This window comes from Notolepis coatsorum (assembly GCF_963971535.1).
Source record: "Notolepis coatsorum genome assembly, chromosome: 17".
Classification (NCBI taxonomy): Eukaryota; Metazoa; Chordata; class Actinopteri; order Aulopiformes; family Paralepididae; genus Notolepis; species Notolepis coatsorum.
The window spans coordinates 79,734,687-79,753,867 of record NC_140181.1 but is presented as its reverse complement, the minus strand read 5'-3'; the positions used below and the strand labels follow the sequence as shown (position 1 = coordinate 79,753,867).

The 19,181-nt window shown below is 47.1% G+C and overlaps 1 protein-coding gene across 1 annotated transcript; it reads left to right on the top strand.

The window, feature by feature from the left end:
* The first annotated feature begins 1,321 nt into the window (after positions 1 to 1,321).
* Positions 1,322 to 17,339, top strand: b4galt3 (UDP-Gal:betaGlcNAc beta 1,4- galactosyltransferase, polypeptide 3). The gene is made up of 6 exons (XM_084333075.1): positions 1,322 to 1,717; positions 4,750 to 4,985; positions 10,268 to 10,458; positions 11,136 to 11,258; positions 13,072 to 13,176; positions 15,592 to 17,339. Exons 1-6 carry the CDS (start codon positions 1,435 to 1,437, stop codon positions 15,947 to 15,949), a joined length of 1,296 nt encoding a protein of 431 aa, XP_084189201.1. The 5' UTR covers positions 1,322 to 1,434; the 3' UTR covers positions 15,950 to 17,339.
* The last annotated feature ends 1,842 nt before the right edge of the window (positions 17,340 to 19,181 follow it).

Below are 19,181 nucleotides of genomic sequence, written 5' to 3'. Positions count from 1 at the left end.
TGTACCTGTATCACTGTACATATACTACAACTCTGTACATACATCTGATTAGCACTAGTACTAATTTGTATATTTTGTACCCAGTTGAATCACCTGTACATTCTATATTGCTGTTGCACTTTACTGCTACATTTGCACTCTGGTTGGATGCCAAACTTATTTCCGTTGTACTGTACTTGTGCTGTATGATGACAATAGATTTGAATCTAATCTAATCTAAATGTACTGAACGATTTTGGAGGCAGATTCAATTGTAATTTGCTTAGATTCCATTTCCTCTTGTCCGTCTTTTTAGTCATATGATTCTGGTTTGATTTGTTTTTAATGTTTGCTTTTATCTTGTTGTGTTGCTGCTGTCCTGACCAGGGCTCCCTCCAAAAAGAGATCTTGTGTTCTCCGTGGGACTGGTTTAACGAGAGATATAACACGACAGTTCATTGAACCTAACCGGTGTTTCCTCTTGGTTCACAGTGTGGCTAGGGGGTGATGGCCGTGCAGACTGAGCTTCACCATTTCTACTTCCCATTCAAACCCACGGACGGTCCCTGACCTCTCCCGGGAAAACAACACACTTCCTCCCCCCCCACCCCTCCTCCTGCCTCTCCTCCTCCTGCCCCCCCACACCCATCTCTTCCTCCACCCCTCCTCCTGCCTCTCCTCCTCCTGCCCCCCCACACCCATCTCTTCCTCCACCCCTCCTCCTGCCTCTCCTCCTCCTGCCCCCCCCACACCCATCTCTTCCTCCACCCCTCCTCCTGCCTCTCCTCTCTCCCCCTCACACCGTCTCTTCCTCCACCCCTCCTCCTGCCTCTCCTCTCTCCCCCTCACACCGTCTCTTCCTCCACCCCTCCTCCTGCCTCTCCTCTCTCCCCCTCACACCGTCTCTTCCTCCACCCCTCCTCCTGCCTCTCCTCTCTCCCCCTCACACCGTCTCTTCCTCCACCCCTCCTCCTGCCTCTCCTCTCTCCCCCTCACACCGTCTCTTCCTCCACCCCTCCTCCTGCCTCTCCTCCTCCTGCCCCCCCACACCCATCTCTTCCTCCACCCCTCCTCCTGCCTCTCCTCTCTCCCCCTCACACCGTCTCTTCCTCCACCCCTCCTCCTGCCTCTCCTCTCTCCCCCTCACACCGTCTCTTCCTCCACCCCTCCTCCTGCCTCTCCTCTCTCCCCCTCACACCGTCTCTTCCTCCACCCCTCCTCCTGCCTCTCCTCTCTCCCCCCCACACCGTCTCTTCCTCCACCCCTCCTCCTGCCTCTCCTCTCTCCCCCTCACACCGTCTCTTCCTCCACCCCTCCTCCTGCCTCTCCTCTCTCCCCCTCACACCGTCTCTTCCTCCACCCCTCCTCCTGCCTCTCCTCTCTCCCCCTCACACCCGTCTCTTCCTCCGTCCCTCTCTTCTCACCCGGGGGACCTCTCTCTCTCTCTCCCCCATCATGGCGTGTTTTGGGCGTTCCCTGGACTCCCCCTGTACCTTGGCCCTGCTGGTGGGCTTCCAGTTCGCCTTCGTGCTCTATTTCTCCCTGGGGGGCTTCAGGGGCCTGGTGTCCGTGCTGGTCCACCCCACGGAGCCAGAGTTCGACTACTCCCGACCCCACGACGTCTACACCAACCTCAGCCACGTGGGGGGGCCACCTCCCCTCCCCCGGAACAACGGCACGGGGCCCCCTGGCACGGGGCCGCCACTGAAGGAGTGCCAGATCCCCTCCCCGCTGCTGGGTGAGAGAGAGAGAGAGAGAGCGAGAGAGAGAGAGAGAGCGAGTTGGAAGGTTCCCGGTTCGATTCCCGCTCCACCCAGGCAGCGTGTCGATGTGTCCTTGAGCAAGACACTTAACCCCTAATTGCTCCCAATGTGCAGGTTGGCACCTTGCATGGTTGCCTCCACCGTCAGTGTGAGTGAATGGGTGAATGTGAGGAACAAAAATTGTAAAGCGCTTTGGATAAAAGTTGCTATATAAATGCACCATTTACCATTTATTTACTGTTAGAGAGAGAGAGGGAGAGAGAGAGGGGGAAAGAGAGAGAGAAGAGAGGACAGCGAAGGAGAGGACAAGGTTTACAAGGCTTTATACAACGGCATGCAAATTTCTCGATTCTGATTGGCTGAAATACACTTACACTGTATAAACAAGCAAAACTGTACATTGAGGGGGGGGGGGGGACACTGTACAAACAAACAAAATTGTACATTGGACTATTGACAAAACCATACTAGGTAAATGACTGTACATTGGAGGGGGTTGGGTTAGGATATTTACAGGGGCCAGTTTTGAATTGCAGTCTCCCGTAGGTGTCCCTTGAGAGAGGTTTTGAAAGTGGGTAGTGATCCACATTCCTTTACAGCTTTGGGTAGGGCGTTCCACATTGATGTGGCATAATTGCGAAACGTGTTTAGTCCCTTATTTGAGCCGAATCTGGGTTTAACATGATTTGTGGAGCTCCCTCTGGTGTTGTGATCGTGGTATTCACTGACCTTTGGGAAGTATTTTGACATGTACATGGGTACCTTGGTCGTGTAGTGTATCTTGTAGACCAGGCCCATTGCAAGTTGCTGTACTCTGTCGTCTACTCTAAGCCATCCTAGGTTGTCAAAGTGGGCAGGGGTGAGGTGGGTTCTAGGAGTAAGGTCAAGCAGTAGTCTGACCAGTTTGTTTTGAGATGTTTGTAATTTTGTTTTTAGCGCCTTTGGGGAGCTTGCTGGCCCAGGACCCGCCCACAACCGAATCACATCACATCAATCCGCCGGATCACAAGATGTCGGACAATAATCTTTAACAATGATAGCGTCCTAACGACTAAATATGAAGCGATTCTGTCACAGCGAATGTCTTAGTCCTTTAAACAATGTTGGATGATGTAATTGATGGGTCATGAGTCAATACAGAACAAAAGAAAAATCGCGGATTGATTGATTGATTAATTTGCGATTTTCTTTTCAATTTCTTTTTCCTTCTCTATGACTGCAGCCCTCACTCTCACACTGTCCGACGCTGGCTCAGTCTCCACCCACCCCCACACACACACACACACACACACACACACACACTCACACACACACACACACACACACACACACACACTCCTGTCTGCAACGCGGGGGATAGTCAGACTGAGAGAGAGCTGGGTGCTGCGCTGTTCTAAGTGAGCATGGCCTATTGAGTTGATTGATTGATTGATTGATTGATTGCAAATTTTATTACTGTACGCTTGGTTTCCAACTGGTTAAGTTTAGGCCCTCTACAGTAGGTTTAAAAAAAATAAATAAAAAAAAATAGGGCGAAGAAAACGTTTTTTTTCCTATAGGGCAAAGAAAACGTTTTAATTTGTTTTACCTACTTTCTATAGAAGCATCTTGAAGTTCTATAGAAAATAGGTCTGCATCCCCTTAACAATTGTGTGTATTGAGCCGTACTGTATTGTACCCATTCTGCATCTGGTAATAAAATGTTCAATCAATCATTCCAATAATACACAGTTGGATGTGTTAGTTGGTTGGATGCACTTCCGAGCTGCTTCCACATGAGGCAACTTCTCTCAATCATTCCAATAATACACAGTTGGATGTGTTAGTTGGTTGGATGCACTTCCGAGCTGCTTCCACATGGAGGCAAATTGTCTTTTTTGTAGTTGTGGGAACTACTTTTTCTGGCGGATGGTTTTTTCAATAAATCTTCGATTAATGTGTGTTTATTGTATAGAAATAAGGTTGGATGAATGTGGCAGTTGTATAAAAGCTTTACACCACTTGCAGTCGTGATTTGTGAACAATAAACCATGCCTAGGGGGGTCTAACGACCACCCCTAGGCATGGTTTATTGTTCACAAACCACTCCTGCGCGTGATGTAATGCTTAAGTACTGTACATCCATGCTCTGAATGTGTATCTCAGACACAGAACAGACAGAGGGACCGTGTCCCTGCATGTATTTCTGTGTGTCTTTGCAATAATGTATGCAGGTCTGTCCTTCCCACTGGCGCTCTGCAAAGATGAAACTAGATTTTAAAAAATAAAATAAAAGTAGGTGCATATTTCTGCTCCACACAGACATACAGAATACTAATTTACTATTGGTATTCATTCATATTTACTTTTCATTTGTTTGTTTACTGTAACACTGTGTTCAGGGCTACTTTAGCTACTTTTGAAAGTCTGTAGTGAACATGCCACCATGTTTTTTTTATTGACAAAGGACAGGTGAATGATCTTTTTCTGTCTCCTCTCCTCCTCCCCTCTTATCGCCTCTCCTCCCCTCCTCTCCTCCTCCCCTCTCCTCCTCCCCTCTCCTCTCCTCCTCCCCTCTCCTCTCCTCCTCCCCTCTCCTCTCCCCTCCCCTCCCCTCCCCTCTAATCTCCCCTCCTCTCATCTCCTCTCCTCCCTTCACATCCTCCCCTCCACTCCCCTCCTCTCCTCTCCCCTGCTCTCCTCTCCCCATCTCTCCTCTCCCCTCCTCTCCTCCCTTCTCCTCCCCTGCCCTCCTCTCCTCCCTTCTCCTCCCCTCTCCTCTCCTCCTCCCCTCTCCTCTCCTCCTCCTCCCCTCTCCTCCTCCCCTCTCCTCTCCCCTCCCCTCCCCTCCCCTCTAATCTCCCCTCCTCCTCTCATCTCCTCTCCTCCCTTCACATCCTCTCCTCCACTCCCCTCCTCTCCTCTCCCCTGCTCTCCTCTCCCCATTTCTCCTCTCCCCTCCCCTCCTCCCTTCTCCTCCCCTGCCCTCCTCTCCTCCCTTCTCCTCCCCTCCTCTCCACTCCTCCAGTTGGTCCCGTGTCTGTCCGCCTCTCCTCCCCTCTCTCCCTGGAGGAGATCAGGCAGCGGAACCCTCTGGTGTTACCGGGAGGAAGGTACCGGCCCCCGGACTGCGAGCCCCGGCACCACACTGCCATCGTGGTGCCGTACCGGAACCGGCAGACCCACCTCCGCGCTCTTCTCTACCATCTTCACCCCTTCCTGCAGAGACAACAGATCCACTACAGTATCTACATTGTACAGCAGGTTGGTGTGTGTGTTAGATGGATATAGGGCTCGATGGATAATGGGTAATCACTGGGCCGACAGTGGCTCAGCAGGTAGAGCAGTCGCCTGGTAATCGGAAGGTTCCCGGTTCGATTCCTGCTACTCTTTGGCAGCGTGTCGAAGTGTCCTTGAGCAAGACACTTGACCCCTAACTGCTCGCGATGAGCAGGTTGGCATGGTCGCCTCCGTTGTCTGTGTGTGAATGGGTGAATGTGAGGAACAGAAATTGTAAAGAGCTTTGGATAAAAGCTGCTATATAAATGCACCATTTACCATCCATTCGATGGATACAGACCTTTTGGATCCAATATCAATATTTTATATCAGTATTTCATAAATGACTGATAATACCGATAGCTTTCAAAGAAGAAAAGTGATGAGAAGAAGATCTTGTTCTTTGTTCCTTACACACACATTCCATTCATTTAAACATAAAACAATGTACATTAAAGGTCACATATTATACTCCTTTTCAACAAGTTAATATAGGTCTCTGAGGTTTACAAAACAGTCCTGCTCTCGACAGGCTGTGTCTGTAGCTTTAAAGGAGCTGCTGCCCCCCAACACTGTGCTCTTGAACTGCGCCTGGCTCACAAAATTCAGATCAAACTGTCAAACTACAGTAGGCGGTGCAGATAAAATATGAATTAAGATCCAGCAATGGAATATGCTATTTCTTGCCTAAGATGTTGTCAGAAACCTATTTTAGTGAACCGCTTAGGTGGGAAAAGCCAGTTTACGAGCAAGCCACCTTGTGTTTTTCACACATACACGCACACGCGCACGCACGCACACACACACACACACACACACACACACACACACACACACACACACACACACACACACACACACACACACACACACACACACACACACACACACACACACACACACACACACACACACACACACACACACACACACACACACACACACACACACACACACACACACACACACACACACACACACACACACACACACACACACACACACACATTGTTGAATCACATGCTTTCTGACCAAGGCAGCCCAGAAAATTCTGGGTTGTCTTATTTCACAGTTTGTGTTAGTAGTGTTAGTAGAGTGTTAGTAGAGACCCAGATATTGTCTTGTAATGGACTTGCAGTATCAAAATCTGTAAGTGGCGATAATATCTGTGGATCGGAGCCGATACCAATATATGGCTGATACAAGATTTGGGAGGAATTATCATATATATAATATGGACACACTGATATATCTGTTGGTCCATAGATGCAGATGTAAGTCTGGCTCTACATGTGTGTGTGTATGTTTGTGTTTGTGTCACTGCGTTAGTGTGTGTCTTTGTGTGTGTTTGATGTCTCTGATGCGTTAGGATTTGTTTGTCCACCTATCTGCCTCTTTCTCTCTCTCTTTCTCTCTCTGATCCACTGGTCTGTAATATGAATACAGAATAAACATAACATAACCCCTCCCCTAACACCAGTTATTAAAGTTTTTTAATCATACAAATTTGGCGGGTGGTTAATAACACATGTTTCTGCGGCGTGACAAACTCAGAACACATATTTATCTTCACTTTACCTTGACTTTAAAGTTATTTATGGAAGGATAATAATGTGGGTTTAAGTGGGGGTGTAACGGTACACAGAAGCCACAGTTCGGTACGTACCTCAGTCTTTGGGTCACGGTTCGGTATGAGTTTGGTACAACAGGAAAGAAGCAACAAAAATCCCAAATGCATATTGATTGATTGAATTTATTTATGGATCCAAAGACACAACAAATGCAAGGGATGACATGCAAAAGTGACAACACTTATTTCCAGCATGGTCCCCGATGTTCTGACCAAAGGACACAAATAACATATAAAACAACACATAAAGCAAAAGTCCAATACAAGGAATCCATATTCTACATATCTAAATACAAGACAATAACATCCTGACCAAATACCATAAAATAGCGCATTTCTATACCATCATTACAACAATAATCCAAGTACGACCTGACAGCTATTTGGCCACTTTACCCCAAAGATATGAGCGAACCTGACCTTTAAACATTCCTCTAGATCCTGACAGTTTAATACTAAGTGGAAGGCTGTTCCACATTGAGATCCCTGTGTAGTAAAATTAGCTCTGAGCCATAGACTTAACCCGCAGCACCTTGGAGCAAACACTGGCCCTGGTATTGTGTCCATGCTGCGTATGGACCATATCGATCTGAGACTTCAGATAGCTTGGGGCTGTACCATTGACTATGTCGAACATAAGGGCTAGGTTTCTTTTAATTTGTTTTGAACAGACAGTAATGCAAGTTATACTTACCGGTAGTTCTGTATAGTGTCTTATAGTCCCCCCTGTAAAAAACAGTGAACATACACAGAGGTTTTGTCTGCTTTGGTATCAAGAGGCTTAAAAGCAGCAGGGATAAGTAGTTGTTCTGCCTGGCATCAGAATGCTAATGATAATATCGAGCTAGCTATTTCTGGGTCTCGATAGCTCATTTTAGAAATATTTGTATGACTACTCATGTAGCGATTACAAAGACAGCTGGACCCACGCAGAACCAAGACATGTCAGACACGGACCTAGTCAGCCCTGGGAGACACAGACCTGAACCTGGTCGGTCCTGGGAGACACAGACCTGAACCTGGTCGGCCCTGGGAGACACAGACCTGAACCTGGTCGGCCCTGGGAGACACAGACCTGAACCTGGTCGGCCCTGGAAGACACAGACCTGAACCTGGTCGGCCCTGGGAGACACAGACCTGAACCTGGTCGGCCCTGGAAGACACAGACCTGAACCTGGTCGGCCCTGGGAGACACAGACCTGAACCTGGTCGGCCCTGGGAGACACAGACCTGAACCTGGTCGGCCATGGGAGACACAGACCTGAACAGCAAAAAAAATTCAAAGTTGCTTACTACAAGTGGTCAAAACAAAACTTTGTTTCTCAGCTAATGTAGTAGCCTTCTCCCCTGGTGCTGCCATCCAATCCTTGCCAAGAAAGTTGGTAATAAAAATAAATCCACATGTTCTGTTATTTTTCTTGCTGATTGCAAAACCATGGCTATTCCACTGGTTATTTCAGCGTAAGTCCACTTGCTTCACAGAGGACATGACGCTAATGACTCCAACACGATGCACGACTCGTTTAGAATCAGCTTCACATTTCCACATCTTGTTGCATGTAGCATAATAACAGGCACAAAGATAACTGTGACTGTTTGCCATTTTGAACTATAACGTTAGTATAATAACGATCGATCGATGCCATGGTTGCTATCTTTATCTGTTGTGTATATGTAGATCGACCTCTGCTCTCTGACCCTTCACCTCCTGACCAGGGTCACACTTACAGACGTTTATTATGATCATTTACCATCTTGTGGCGACAGGTTGCGCTAGGAGCAGAATAACTCAACAAAACTAGACGTAATTCTTCGCATGGCTGAACATACCAAACCGTGACATCCATAATGTGAAGTCGCGGGATGAATACACGTACCGTTACACCCCTAGGGTTAAGTAATTCTACAGATTTGTCAATAAAATCTCAATTTGATTAGTCCGCAGGCTTCTTTGAAGATTTCTTTATTGTCAATACACTTTGCTCAACCAAGGTGCTTGAAACTCAGCAACACTTGAAGAACAAATGATTGTTCTCTATTTATTGTCAGTGTACATAGCTGCCCTGTTGGACAGGAATGCTCCAGCCCATCAAACACTTCTAGTAAAAAGTTCCACGGACTAGTACAGTACTCTGCAGGACAGCATTCTCTTATGCAGCCCCAAAGTCCTGGAATGACATTCAGTCAAAGTTAAAGTTGGAAGTTCTTCCTTCCCTCAAGGAATTTAAATGTCTTATTTCATTTCTCTATGATTCATGTTGTAACTGTTTTTAACTGATTGCACTGCACATTGTTTTGTTGTTTTATCTTGTTGTACACTCAGCAGTTCTGTAAATGAGGTGGCCTCACCTCAGAGCTCACCGGAGTATAAATAAAGGTTTCAATCAATCAAGTACACAAGTACAGAGTGCAGCAGTGCAGAAGACCCCCCCCCCCCCCCCCGGACATTTTGAGGTTCTGTGTCTTGCTCAAGGGCTCTTTGGCAGTGTTAGGCACAGTATGTAATACCGGCCACACTCCAATCACCAGCCAGCTCAATGCTGGAATACAACCACATGGCATTGCCGGATCTTCCGGTTGCTGATTGGTCTCTCTACTAAGACTAAGAATGTACTCAACTAAGAATGCAGGTCAATTTAAAAGTCCTTCAGTCAACAACAGCCAGGGGGCAACAGTGGGTCAGGAGATAGTCAAGTCAAGTCAAGAGTTTTATTTGTCACGGCATACAAGCATACAGTGAAATGCGAGGGGTCTTGCCCGCAACGATTGTGCAATAATACAATAATAAGAATAAGACATAACAGGTATATGTACATAAAGTTTACAAAAAGCATGGTAAGACATGCTAAGGTCCTGCGATAGTGCAATACACTGTTAGCTACGGATGAGGCACTGGGTCTTATGTACACTACTATACAATGCTATACTATACAATCTACAGTTATACTATGTGTCCTTATGCTATCTTGCTATCCATCTGTTTACTATACAAGAACCACTCCCGTTCTTGTCTTTAAAGTGACCTTTCATTGTGTAAAGTGACCGTTGAATGTGAGCCTGTGCAGCATGTGTGTGTGTGTGTTCATGCTAAAGTGACTGCTAGTGTGTGAGCGTATACAGTGTGTGTGTTGTGTGTGTGCTCATGTGTGCTTGTGTGTGGAGAGTTCAGTGTTCAAGACTCTGATGGGGGAAGAAGCTGAGCCGAAGTCTCTCTGTCCTAGTTGCTGGTGTTCGCAGGCGTTTGCCTGACCTCAGCAGCTTGAACAGGCTGTTGTTGGGGTGGTGACTGAGGGTCTTTCATTATTCTGCAGGCTCTGGATTTGCACCTCTTGTTATATAAGACCTGCAGGGGTGGTAGTGCAATACCCGTAGTACGCTCAGCTGAGCGCACCACTCAGTCGTAGAGACTGATAGAGCAGTCGTCTGGTCTTTGAGCAAGACACTTAAACCCTAATTGCTCCCGATGAGCAGGTTGGCACCTTGCATGGTTGCCTCCGCCGTCGGTGTGTGAATGAATGGGTGAATGTGAGGAACCAAAATTGTAAAGCGCTTTATAAATGCCCATTTACCATTTAACAGTCTTAGATGTCTTGGCCTCCTCTGTAACCCCCCCCCCCCCCCGTGTGTCCTCCCCCAGTGGGGCAACGGGACGTTTAACCGGGCCAAGCTGCTGAACGTGGGGGTGCGGGAGGCCCTGAGAGACGAAGACTGGAGCTGCATCTTCCTCCACGACGTCGACCTTCTGCCTGAGAACGACCACAACACCTACGCCTGTCACCAGCAGTCCCCCACACACCTGTCTGTGGCCATGGACAAGTTCAGATACAGGTACACGTGTAGTGTTGTGAGTGTGTGTGCGTGTGCAAGGTTGTGTGGATGTGTTTGTGTGTGTTTGTGTGCACACGCTCGCATGTGAATGTGCATTATGTGTGGTTGGTTGGGTCTGTGAGTGTTCATTCTATTATAGGTAGCAGGTCTTATAGCTAGTAGTGTTGTCACGATACCAACATTTTTACCAGCCTAAGTATCATGATACCGGTTCTAAAATGATACCACAGCAAAAACCTAAAACATCAGGAAAAGTAATGGAATATATATATATAGTGAGTGAGAGAGAGAGAGAGAGAGAGAGAGAGAGAGAGAGAGGGGGGGGGGGGGGGTTTGGGCTCTTCAGTTTGGAAAACAAAACCTAATTCTACTCAGACTCCGCTATGAGCAGCTTCAGGATATCCTAAAAGTGTCGATACTAATAAAATGGCGTATTGGACAGTTTTTAACAGCTGGGTAACACAATACTTTTCTAATATCTGTGTATCGTGCAACCCTAATAGCTAGTGTACTATATTGATTATATATATATTGGTTACTCTGCTTATAGTTAGTGTATGGTTATAATGGTTATATTGTCCGTGATAGGTCCTCCTGATCATGTGATCTGTTCCCCCAACGATTCAATATTCCTCAGTGTTTCTGTGTTGTTGAAGATTGCGGTTTGTCCTTCCCAGGTTGCCGTACCCTCAGTATTTCGGCGGGGTGTCGGCGGTGACCCCGGACCAGTTCATGAAGATGAACGGCTTTCCCAACCAATACTGGGGCTGGGGCGGAGAGGACGACGACATCGCCGCCAGGTGAGGAGGGGGGGTGTTCCGAATCCCGCATGACGATAAATGACGAGACGGTGACAGACACGCGGATAGCCCTTCCGGCGCCATAGCTGCGCGCACCTCTCTCCCTCTGTTCCATTCCATCTGATCCGAGTCACAAGTCTCTCGCGGTCCATGTCGGTTCTTCCATCTCTCTCTCTCTCTCTCTCTCTCTCTCTCTCTCTCTCTCTCTCTCTCTCTGTGTGTCATAATGTCTTCATCCCCCCGCTGCCATGGCTGTGTGTCTCCTGTGCTGCTGTATTGTGGCCACAGCTAATGGGAGAGGTTGGTTGTGTGATGGTACGTATAAAAAAAATAATAATAATAATAATAATAATAATAATAATAATAATAATAATAATAATAATAATAATAATAATAATAATAATAATAATAATAATAATAATAATAATTACTTGCATTTATATAGCGCTTTTCTAGACATGACTCAAAGCGCTTTACAATGTAGGCTGGAAATTGCCTCCTTCACCCACACTGGTAGCACCCAACCTGGGGCTACACAGGCTCAATGGCTGCCATTACACTGGCACCCGGCCGGCACACATCACACTACACAATGGCTGAACGGCTCAGGAGACAGGGATTGATATCAGCCAATTAAGGGGAAGGGATGATTAGGTGGCCTATATGTCAGAGACCTGATTGGCCAGGAACGTCGGGGAACCCCGTACTCTTTACGATAGGCGTCCTGGGTTACCTTGTAGATCTGGGGGCTGTGTGCTCGGGGGGGGGGGGGGGGGGGGGGGGAATTGTTTCGGGGCTGTACTAATCCCCTCATCCCTGCTCTCTCTGTGTCTCCGCTCTCTGGCTCCCCTTCAGGCATAAGGACCTGCGGAAATGCAACGGGTGCGATGAGAGCCGCTGCGGTAGAAAAAAAGAAAGAAACCCGCTTGCACACATAATCGGAGACACGCACAAGGGCTGTGAGAGGGTATTGCGCTCCCCTTTAACCGCAGGGATGTCGCTGAGCGTGCATGGTGTTTGTGAGCAGAGAGTACGTGCCGTTGCAGACCTCTCACCGGTGTGTGACGTGTTGTGGTTAGATGACCGGCCTGGCGCTGTGAAGGACCAGAGATAGAAAGAGGGAACCTGCGTGTTTATCGCTACGGTTATTCTTTCACATCGTAACACAAGTGTGGGCCGCTTTTTGTTTTTGTTTTTCTCTCTCCAGTGTGTGTCTTGGTCAGCTGATCTCCAGTGTGTGTCTTGGTCAGCTGATCTCTCTCCAGTGTGTGTCTTGGTCAGCTGATCTCTCTCCAGTGTGTGTCTTGGTCAGCTGATCTCCAGTGTGTGTCTTGGTCAGCTGATCTCTCTCCAGTGTGTGTCTTGGTCAGCTGATCTCCAGTGTGTGTCTTGGTCAGCTGATCTCTCTCCAGTGTGTGTCTTGGTCAGCTGATCTCTCTCCAGTATGTGTCTTGGTCAGCTGATCTCCAGTGTGTGTCTTGGTCAGCTGATCTCCGTGACTTGCTTGTAATTGAATTCTGTACAATCTTATCCTTCCTGGAAGACCCCCCGTGGTTTTCCTTTTTGTTTGAACCCTTTCACTGTGACAATACAGAAGGTTAACCCTTTCACTGCCACACGGCAAAGGGTTACCCCTTTTACTACCACACTACCGAAGGTTAACCCTTCCACTAACACACTACACTGGTAGTGAAAGGGTTAACCTGGTATTACCGTCACACAGGCTGTGATGTCGATGCCAGAGGCCGGGCTTCTATCCACTGTAACTGATTATTCCCACCTGCTCTTCTTCTCGCCGTTCTGTTCTGTCCAGAATACGTCTGTCTGGCATGAAGATAGTGCGCCCCCCGGTGGCCATCGGTCATTACAAGATGATAAAGCATAAAGGAGACAGAGGCAACGAGCAGAACCCGCGCAGGTACAGAGGACCGGGGACGACACAGACACACACACACACGGACACACGCAGACACACAGACACACACAGACACACGCAGACACACAGACACACACACACACACACACAGACACACACACGGACACACGGACACACACACACACACAGACACACACACACGCAGACACACACACACACACACACACACACGGACACAGACACAGACAGACACACGCACACACATGCAGACACACACACACACGGACACACACACACATGCAGACACACACACACACACACACACATGCAGACACACACACACATGCAGACACACACACACATGTGAACGTTCGTTTTTTTATTAATTCATTTTATCATTATAGATCCTACGGGGGGCGGCATTGCATAGTCTATCGGTGATTTTTTTTTTTTATTTACAGTGGTGGCTGTTCATGTAAACATGTAAACAAAGCACTCAGAGGAAAACAAAGGGAGAAGACGAGCCGTATCGCGGTCCGACAGCAGCAAGACGACCCGTATCGCGGTCCGACAGCAGCACTCGGCCATAATATCATATATAACGCAGACTCACTTTTTGCCGCCGGCCCGGTAGAACATCGCCGTATGAATTGGAATAGCCGTCGCATGTCTCGCAGAAGCTTTCTGGTCTGGCGGGCTTGAACTTTCCATAAATGTGTATCCAATCCATAAATCCATTTTGTTAGATCCAGTACTGACTGTCTGATGATGTCCAAAGCAATGAAGTCCACAATGGAGTCCAATAACTCCTTCTTTCTCTTCTCGCTCATTGGTTTATTATCAAATTGCAGTAGTGTCTGCGTGGTTGAGGAGGTGGGCCCGCCGTCCAGATCCAGTTTATGTACCTAAAATAATGAATGTTATTATTATTAGCCTATATAATTTTGTTCTTATTACATTTATTTGAGGCCAGGCCCACGGCATCGCGCAGCAGCCTGCACATGGCGAATGGCGATACTTCTAATTAGCGCCCAATACTTACATTCTTTAAATGAGCAGCCAGATTCGATGTGCCACCGTGGAATGCCAAGTGCTTGTCGCACATTTGACACACCGCCTTTCCTTTATCCTCCGCTAATTTAAAGTGTTTCCACACAGGTGACTTCTTCCCACTTCTTGCCGTTACAGCTGCTATGAATAATTGAGCCGAGCGGTGCCTCCTCACCTCGACTTGCGCGTCCTCGTTTTTTTGTTTTTGCGACGGTTCAAACCCATTAATTAAAATCCGAACGGCAGCATAACGAACGAACGTTCGAACGTTCGGGCTCAGCCTTAACAGACACACACACACACGCAGACACACACACACACATGGACACACACACACACACACACATCACACATGCACACACACACACACATGCAGACACACACACACACATGCAGACACACGCAGACACACGCAGACACACACAGACACACACACATGCAGACACACACATGCACGCAGACACACACACGCACGCAGACACACATGGACACAAACATGCAGACACACGGACACACGGACACACGGACACACACATATGCAGACACACACATGCACGCACGCAGACACACACACGGACACAAACACGCAGACACACACACATGCATGCAGACACACAGACACATGCAGACACACACAGACACACAGGCAGAGACACACAAACACACACACACACACACATGCAGACACACACGCAGACACACACACACACACATGCAGACACACACACACACACATGCAGACACACAGACACACACACACGGACACACACACATGCAGACACACACGCACGCAGACACACGGACACACACATGCAGACACACACACACACACACATGCATACAGACACATGCAGACACACACACACACACAGGCAGAGACACACAAACACACACACACATGCAGACACACACACACACACACACACACACACACACACACACATGCAGACACACAGACACATGCAGACACACACAGACACACACACACACACATACACACACACAGGCAGAGACACACAAACACACACACACATGCAGACACACACACACACACACACACATGCAGACACACAGACACATGCAGACACACACAGACACACACACATACACACACACAGGCAGAGACACACAAACACACACACACATGCAGACACACACGCACACACACACACACATACACACACACAGGCAGAGACACACAAACACACACACACATGCAGACACACACGCACACACACACACACACCCACACACACACTCTGGAAAGACAATGCATGTGTGTGTGTGTGTGTATTCCTGTGTGTGTGCCGCCCATTGCATGTCCCATGTCGTTGCATTCCGAATAAAGACGTCTCTAAAGAGGTCCTGCATTAAAAAATAATGATATGACTGTATCCCTCCTTCCAGGTTCGACCTCCTGAAGCGCACCAGGCTCAACTGGCACTCCGACGGCCTGAACTCTCTGACCTACGATGTCCTGTCCAAGGAGCTTGAGCCACTCTACACCAACCTGACCGTCAACATCGGAGAGGACCCCCGGCTGCCCCTGAGGAGGATACCCCCCGCCCCCAGGAAGGGCACCTCCCCCGTCCCCAGACACACCCCCAGGAGGGCGGAGGGCACCGCCAAGCATTCTGTCCTCAGGGAGAGACAGGCGGGCAAAGTAAACCTCACAACAGCCAAGCTGGTTGGTGAGAAGCCAGGTCCCACCCCGTCCAAGGCAGCCAATCGGACAGCGGAGGAGAAGGCAGGCGTGGTGACATAGGAGGGCGGCTTTTAGAGACTAAAAGGGCTGCGTCTCGGCGGCGTCAAGTGGCTTCTGGACTCGAGCACTGATCTGGAAGCACTGGGATGGGAGGGACCAGCCGATCTCACAGCAGATCTCACAGCGGCTGGACGAGGTTATACCTGTTCTTCCACATCAGTGCCGCTTAATTAAAGGAAACTAGATACGCGATCAACCGAGGAAGAAGCCACTTCTGTCTAAACCGATGCGTTCAGGGACACCTCTGCGGTCCGGTGACCGTGGCTGTAGCTCTGGTGACTTGACAGCAGCTAGACGCGACTTCAGTCACCCCTCATTAACAGCGTTGTGTGGACCAGGAGAGGGACAGTGAACATTCCAACCACAATAAGACTTTGTCCTGCAGCGCACGTACCGTGTGACAAAACTCTCCAGTGCGCAAATATGTTTATTTTTAATTTTTTTTCATCTCCACTGTTTGCCAGGCATCACAAGTTATAAGCAGCCAATCCGCTGCCAGCTTTTCGCAGCCCTCAGCTAAGCTGACTTGTGGCTTCAACCAATCCGCTACCAGAAGCTGCTGCTGTCCCGCCCCGCTGTGTGGTGGGGTTCGTTGTTTCCGTGCCTTCTCTCTTGTACGCGCGTTTTTAATAGATCGGGACGGTCGCTTCTATAGACGCTGATCTGGGATTCGTTTTGCTTTCTTTTTTTCCCCCTCTATAATATATCTAAAAAAAAAAGAAAAAAAGGGCTAAAACTGACCTTAGATCAGGAAGAAACGGACGACCCGTCCCCAAGACTGTTGTTTTCTATCTGTGTGTGTGTGTGTGTGTGTGCGTGCGTGCGTGCGTGCGTGCGTGTGTCTGTGTGTGTGTGCATGTGTGTGCGTCTGTGTGTGTGTGCGTGTGTGTGCATCGATCAGCGCTGACCAACTCTCTACAATTCACATTCAATCAAGACGGTTGTAGAATTTATATTTCTATAGATGAGAGATGACTTTATTTGTTTACTCTTTGGTTTGAACTTCCTGTGTGCGGTGCCTCGTTCTAGCGTTTAGTTCCTATAGACAATCAGATCATACAGCGAGTCGGCGACCCCTCCCCCCGCCGCGACGGGCAGCGCATCGCCGTGACTACCGTCTCTAACGCTTGTCAGATACCATAGACTTGGCATGACAGTGTGTATTGAATAATAATATTCTCTTGGATAGACTAGTGTTTCTGATATTATCTGTGATTTAACTTTTCTTTTAGAGTACTAGGTTTGAAAAGAAAAAAAATGAAATACAGTATAATATTGTAGACGTGTGACTTAACATTATTATTATAATTTTTTTTGTATTGTGTTTTGATATGAAAGTGGTTATGGTGAGGATAATGCACTGTGTGTGGCATTAGGTCATCTTTTTTCCTTTTTCTTATTTTTATTTAACTGTAAAGCCTAGTCTCCAGCAGTTCACACAGCGGGTGCATCTCAATACTGTAGAGGAGCCGCTTCCTTCACTTAGTCACTTGACCTGCTCCACCACAGGGAAGGAGACGAGGCGAGGAAGGATGGAAGGAAGCGCATTTATTGGACCGAGACTCTATGTTCTTTTTATTCACAGGGCCGTCGCATTACGAGAACATGCATTATAAGAAAGTATCGTATAAATAGACAGAATATCACGCTACGTCTAATGACACGGCAACCGCTGGCGTCCCAGTGCTTCATCTTTCATGCATATTCAGTTCCGAATGTATTGTTTACACTCGTCATACTGGGTAGATTTATAGGCGTAGGCTATATCTTTAAGGAGGGGACACTATTATATTAGGGGACTTCTGAAACAGGTCACTCAAAGACGATGCTATTTCCTGCTGCTATTTTATTGGGTTAATAGTTACCTGTATGACTAAACGAAAAAAAGAAAAGAAGAAAAGGACATAATTTGTAACATCTATCATGGGATGATTATAGTTTGCTGATTATATCATGTGTAACAATATGTCTATTTCCGTTACTACTAGGTATTGTGTTACATGTTGCTAATTTGAATGTATCTTATTTATTTACTTATTTATTGAACCATTACTAGAGGTAACCATATACTGTTAATCTCGAGTGGCTTCGCGATGTATAATGTTGCATTTAAATGTGGTTTCTTTTTTTTCTTCTTTTTTTGGAAGATCCTTACCTATTGTCCTATGGATCTAAAGTTTGTATCATATTTCTGTACCGTTTATGTTGTACAGTAAACATTGTGCCTCATTAAGTAAAGGCCATGTAGACAGGAATGCAGGTACAGTGGGGGGCATTGGGCAATATCTGAGTGCCCTCTAGTGGCGTGCATTGGTATACAACCAGCCAAGTAGAGCTAAAGAGTGAATGAAAAACTATGGACTTTGTGCGCCTCATATCAATCATTGACTGCTTTCCACCAATCCAAACGTTGCCACGTCTGTGTTAAGGATTCATATTCACATTAGAATGATTAGACTATTGTGATCGCTCGGTTCATATCCACAGAAGTAACACTTTTGCTTTATTGGCTTATGGAGTGCAACCTCAAAAAAACGAAAGATATATTTGATTATACGAGTGTGTTTTTTTAATATATAATTTTTTAGATGCAATCTATGTTTTATCTATGGAGTAATATTATCTTCTTCGCACCAGACTGCGCTGCTCCATTGGATTCCCTTGACACAGAGAGAATACTCTCATTACTTTATGCTAGATAGTTATAGTTATTGACAAGAAACTATATCCACTATTTATCACCTTGCCTGGGACATTATCTCACATATATCAGTTAAGCTCGGAAAGCTTTTAAGGACGTTATGTAATCTCAAAAGATTTTAGTATGTATGATAGAAAACAACGCGCGTTACCTGGAGATTGTTCTATATTTAATAAATAGGCTAGTTTTCTATTCTAAGGACATACTATTACCGTACGGCAAGGGTTTAATTGGACTCTTTGTTAACATGATACTGTTTTACGGGGGAGACACCACCCAAATCAGGAATTCCAATTATGTTATTTCCACCGGCCTGGGAAAATTCAATGGATATTTGTGAACAAGAGCTCCTGTCTCCCAAAGCCAGGAGCCAGGGGAGTAAGATTCAAACTTGACGATGTCATCACTCATCAGGTATAAAGTCTGGAGCTGCTCTGCAGGGTCCTGCATATTCCCTAGTTCAGCGTGTATGGAGCAGCTTCAGACTTTAGACTTGATGTTCATTTCAGTTTTGACCACTCTAGTTTCTGT

Coding starts and splice junctions, on each gene's coding strand:
- b4galt3 (XM_084333075.1), top strand. CDS start 1,435: ATGGCGTGTTTTGGGCGTTCCCTGGACTCCCCCTGTACCTTGGCCCTG. Junction 4,986..10,267: donor GTATCTACATTGTACAGCAG/GTTGGTGTGTGT, acceptor GTCCTCCCCCAG/TGGGGCAACGGGACGTTTAA. Junction 13,177..15,591: donor AACGAGCAGAACCCGCGCAG/GTACAGAGGACC, acceptor CCCTCCTTCCAG/GTTCGACCTCCTGAAGCGCA.